The 5,484-nt window shown below is 43.5% G+C and overlaps 1 protein-coding gene across 1 annotated transcript in view; it reads right to left on the bottom strand.

Moving 5' to 3' along the window:
* Positions 1–377: 377 nt before the first annotated feature.
* The window catches only part of LOC104489599 (non-structural maintenance of chromosomes element 4 homolog A-like), a gene marked incomplete at its 5' end in the record, with an annotated part of 8,244 nt that continues 3,137 nt past the window's right edge, over positions 378–5,484 (bottom strand). The window contains 6 exons of the mRNA XM_010131773.1: positions 378–461; positions 1,042–1,133; positions 1,811–1,859; positions 2,637–2,731; positions 3,206–3,296; positions 4,687–4,786. Of these exons, the coding sequence (XP_010130075.1) occupies positions 378–461; positions 1,042–1,133; positions 1,811–1,859; positions 2,637–2,731; positions 3,206–3,296; positions 4,687–4,786 (511 nt within the window). The remainder of the gene's footprint in view (positions 462–1,041; positions 1,134–1,810; positions 1,860–2,636; positions 2,732–3,205; positions 3,297–4,686; positions 4,787–5,484) is intronic.

Genomic DNA, 5,484 nt, shown 5'->3' with positions numbered 1-5,484 from the left:
CCTGCTTCCCGCAGCCCTTCCTCAGATGCTCTGTCAACATCAGCTGTCCTTAGGGTAAGAGGAAGTACAAAAACTCAGCCACGGTTCTTCACAGTATTCCCAGGATAAAACTGCAAGAATTAGCTCGGGTGTATCACTTATCTGACCATCCAACATCAAAATAAGGGTTTTTAACGGATTACTGCAGAGAAGACTAGATTACATGTTGTTCCACTGAGACCTCCGGAACACAGAGGCATTCCAGACACTGACAGTTTACCCTCCTCACAGTTTTTCCAGTTTATAAGTCACAGGCGGTTTCCCTGCAGTTGCTCCCCACGCACAAGGAGCTCGTGCACACACTTGGGCTGCTTTATTAAAATAACTTACTCAGAGGATTAAGCTGTGTCCATCTCATCCTCATTTCCGCTGCAAGGAGGGGGAATCATGGGCTCTGTGATTTCAAACGTTTCCACAATCTCCTAGTGACGAGACAAGAGTGTGTGAGTGACAAGAATGGAACTATTTCAGTTTAACTGCAGTTATCACCAGGCAGGTGAGGAAGCTTATCACACAAAAGCACTATTTCAAATTACCAAGTTTCTTCTGCACATTTTGTGTGAGGGACAAAGGTGAGCAGTTGTACGTGCTAAAAACTACTTTTTGTTCATGATTTATTACACACAGCAAACGGTGAGGAAATTGTCGGGAGAATTTCCCCTCCAGAAGGAGGGAATGAAGCTGGAATGAGAGGCAAGGGAAGGCTCAGACTGCACATTTACGCAGTCCCCACAAAACAGTAAAGGCAAGTCACCACACCACTTAAAAAGCTCTTACACAGAGCTGGCTGCATGGGTCAGCGATGGAACTGCTACCCCAGTTCTCCATTTCCTTGCAGTTCAAAGCATTCATTAGATTTGTGCTTGTTCTCAATCCATAAAATTAAACGTAGTGACGGTACCTCCAGGCACACCTCTCCCATCGGAGCACACAACAGCACAGCTCTGGGACACATCCCTCCGCTGCAAAATTAACCAGAAGTATCACCGCTGTCTGTTATACCTTCCACTCCTGCTGGTTCAGCGAGATGACAACCTGGCCCCGTGCTCCAGCACTGCGGTCGTTCTCCCCTCCCTCACCGTCTGTCACAGGCTCTGTTCAAAATACAGTATTTTCCATCTTTACACTTGCAGAGTCAGTTTCCTCCAGGAACACAAAAGCTTCAAATCACTTTCACATGCTCCACTAAGCAACCCTCTATCGATAGCCTGTACCAAACACTAAAGAAATGTCTGCAGTCTTCCCTCTTAAAAATCTAGGAACTGGCATTTCTCCGAGTCCCAGAAGGGCCCGAGTATTTAGTCCCACCATGTCTTAATCCCATTGTTCTCCTGTGGGATGAAAGCCAGGGGCCTCATCCGCAGGGTGGCATTTCCCGCTCAACTCTTCTGAAGCTGCAGCACTTCCCAGCTCCAACAGAGGAGTTCTCTTGCACACCAAAGTATCTTTTCTCAGCAAAGCGTTAAAACGTTCATATGTTTATTGGCAAAAATAGCACTTGAAAGGAAGGTAACAACCTTTTAACTCAATGGCTAGAACTGGTTTGTATAGAGCAGCACCACGGCCCTTCTCCATGTCTTGGTATGTAAAGACACTCAAACCCTCCTGGATCCTCTCACAAATCTCCTTCGTGCCTTAGGGCCACTGCCTATCCCCAAATCTCTACTCTTGCAGCTAAAAATATACCGGAAACTTTGTGACCACAGAAGATGCAGCTACTTTTCAATGTTGTAACAGAAAACTATTAGAGTCTTTTAAAGTTAGATTTTACCTATTATTGGCAATTTATCATCGTCCAGCTTCAATCTTGCAAAACCATCCTAAAAGACAGTAGGATTTAAAGTTTTAGAAATTAGAGCTCCCTAGGTAGGGTAATGCACTGAGGTTTCACCTTCATCATTAATATATTACGTAAATCATAAGAAGGTACGTATATTGATAAAGAATCTCAATTGACATATCAAATAAGGAAAAATATTTAAATACAGCACTTAAAGAATGCAGCTGATGTAAACAAACTGTCCTATAAAAAATTCTATTTTATTAAAAATTATTCGTTGAATATACTTGAGTTAATCCTTCGTAATCACACCACTATAAACCTGAATTTAGTCAAAACTTATTTCTAAGTTTTTGTCTTTTCCCAGATTCATTTTGTTTATTAGACAAACTAAGTACAGTCTGAAAAGCAAATCTACAGATCCAAAAAGAACGTAAAACACTGCACTACCTTCCTCCAACATCAGTAACTCCTGACTCTCAGATACTCCGATATTAACTCAAATACTCTATGACTACTCTTCTATAACCTAAAATACTGTGAGCTAGAATCCCTCTATGGAAAGCACATTCACAGAAGAATTGTACTATTGTTTTGTTGGCAAACTGACTGCTGTGGAAAAACCCAATTAAAAAAACCCCAGTAGTCTGTCCACTGTTTTCTTTTTATTCAACTACGAAAGTATCAGACCGTAGAAACTAGAATTCCAAAGCTTAAATCCTCATCTGTCAACACTGAAGCCATAAACTCAACAAACGGCTATTTCCAGATCATTCCAGTATCTATAATAAGATCTCAAGAACTCGTCGTGTCTTACCCTTATAAGGAAGGAAACATGGAAGATGTTTTCCACGGAGCGTGCAAAAGAGTTTGGGTCAATCACAAACTCGAAGAAGGAGATCGGAGTGTTGGCTGGGGGCACAAAGAGGGGTTTGTTAAAACAGCCAGCAAGGTGCTGGTGTGCCCCGAGGCATCGTGTGAACACAAACCCCTTCGAAAGGCTAAGGGAAGGCTCACACCAATGGAACTGTCACAGTGCTGAGCTCCAGCTGTCTGCAGAAAGAAACGGCGTTTCTAGAGACTCTTCTCTTCCCTCCTTTGCCACAGGCACACACGTACACAGGGACTATGTCACTGCCTTCTCAAAAAATGGTATTTTCTACCAAGAGGGAGAGGGCAGGATTTGCATTTACTTTGCCATCAAACAGCAACCGATTAGCGTTCCTAAAAACCACACAGTCGGTGTAGACCCTTCAACACAAAGATTTCTACTTGCAGCCTCCACCTAATTTTCTTTCTGTAGTTCAGCCACTCCTAATTGTGGCAGATTAAGGGTATTCATTTTGTCAAATTAATGCTTTAAAAGCTTAACTGAATTGTACTTACGATCATTTTTAAAATGGGTTTGTAACAGTCTCAAAATCCTCTCTACTTCTTTTTCAGTCGCTTCCTGGTGAGACTCTTCCATCTTTTTTAACTGGAAGAAAGAAACAGCGTTTCGCCTCCAACAACCACCATTGTAGGATGAGAATATGGAAAGGGCCTTTTATGAACACAGGACATAAATCTGTCCCCCTACACCGCACAGGCACAGTTACAGACACACCTGTGCAAACACGAGACAACTTTCCAAGAGCTTTAGGAATTAATTCCCACCCTACAATATCGACCTGGAAGGCCACAGTTTGCACGCTGGGAGCCTATGTGCAGGTCTGCTCGTACCTTCCGGTAGCTCTGTGGCACCAGGTCACCCCTAGTCATACACGGTCTGTGAGATTACTGAAGAGGTTTATTTACGGGTGCCAAAGGGCAGTTCTCTGAGGTCTTTGTTTCAGAAAAGTCACCTATGTTTGTGTGTAAGAAACATCATAGTATGTAGTTTGACGTGGTCAAAGGACACAATTATACAGATTATCCACTCTCTGCAAAGCAGGGTGCTCCGAATCGTCCTTCAAGTGCTGTGATCAGCAGAGTCCCAAATTCACTGTTCAAGTACAGCCTGCAGCACCCTGTCCGCTGTTCCTGTTTGCTAACACCTGCCCCTTGACCACCTGGCGAAAATTCCACATGGAACCGTACAAACACGCGTAACCTCTACCTAACGCAGGTTAACACGTAAGCCGATTGTCAGCGTTCACCCAAGCAAACCACAAAGAGCAGTCACGCACTTCTAGAAGCGGTTCTCTCAACCCCCCTGCTCCTCCTCTTCTCAGTACAAACCGCATCCCAGTCATTTCTCCCACTGCTTGGATTCTCGTGAAGCAGGCTGTGGGTAAAAGGTCTTCCTCAACCTTCTGCCTCTACGTCCTGGCATGACCAGCCGCAGGTTCCCCACAACAGGATTTATTTTTTCAAAGTTTCAGATGTCAGCCTCTCTACGTGTCCTCAGACTTTGGCCCCTCAGCCAGAGTAAGGCAGAAGGAATAGGGGAACAGAAAGCAGGGAACATAGTCGTTAAGTGAGCTAACAGTTGGCTATTGTAACCCACGTTCCTGTGCAGATGCCTCACACTGTTAGACACTTCCTAAAAAAAGCTGAAAACACACTCGTGTAAAGAAGTTGTTTTAATTCCTTTCAAAGTAACGAGCATCAGAGCAAATAAGCTAATTTGAACTCGAAAAAAATCAGTCTGTAAATCCTATTTCCCGAATATCCTGAAATCAGCCTGCAAGTCCCACTTCCTCTCACTCAGGAGAATACTGCAGTCCACACGAAACAAATCAAGAAGCCTAATGAGGACGTCTGAATCCTTTAGTACGACACAGGCCGTAACTACAAACCTGAACCAACATGAACAGAAAAGTTTTGAAGTCCTTTGGAGCAATGATGCCATAACGAACCGCTAATAAAGATAAGGCTTCACAAACCTGAGCTGGCATTGCCCGTTTTTCTTCTCTTCCTGTGGCCTTTCTCTGCCTCTCAATCCGCTGCCTCGGTACAGGGGGATCTGACTTGAAAGATCCCAACCTAACCAAAATACAGAGAACATCGATATGGAAATACGTTTTACACTGCGCGCCAAGAAATCTATCCGCTGAGCAGCTGGTGAACTGCCAGCAGTGAAAGCAATGGCCGATACCCCAAGATAAAGCCTCATCACAGTTAAAGAGTGCTGGAAACAACCACCTCCAGAGGTTGCTCCCAAGACATACTGGCAGAATTCTCAGACCAGAATTATCCACAGATGTATAAAATTCAGTGCAATTATTCCAACTTTTTTTTTAACTGAAAACTTTTAGGTCTACTTTTCTTAAAACTATTTGAGAAACGGAACCGGGTATGTGGTTCATATCCTCCAACACCTCCATGTAATTTATTACAGAGTTTTCTGACTGAAAACTCGCTCCATACAGTATTTACCTCTTATCTGTCTATTGTTTAGTTTCTGTAAGTTCAGGTTCGCAATAAGCTCTATTTAAAAAAAACAACCACCCACAAATTCTTGGAATATAGTCAATCACTAGAACATTCAGTACCCTGAGAAGAGATCCAGCGTTTCTCCTTACTCAACGTGAGTGTAACAGACGCGCTAGATTTCGGCACTTCCTTGAAGTGCTCATCTCTCTCCATTGGCTACAGAAGGAACTTAGGCTCCTAACTTTGGTTGCCTTAAATCTCCACCAAGTTAGAAGCCTAAAGGAGAGGCTGTGAACTGAGACTCAATT

Source organism: Buceros rhinoceros, unplaced genomic scaffold (genome assembly GCF_000710305.1).
Source record: "Buceros rhinoceros silvestris isolate BGI_N320 unplaced genomic scaffold, ASM71030v1 scaffold40792, whole genome shotgun sequence".
Classification (NCBI taxonomy): Eukaryota; Metazoa; Chordata; class Aves; order Bucerotiformes; family Bucerotidae; genus Buceros; species Buceros rhinoceros.
Note: the sequence above shows the minus strand (reverse complement) of the source record. Positions and strands in the feature narration are given on the sequence as shown.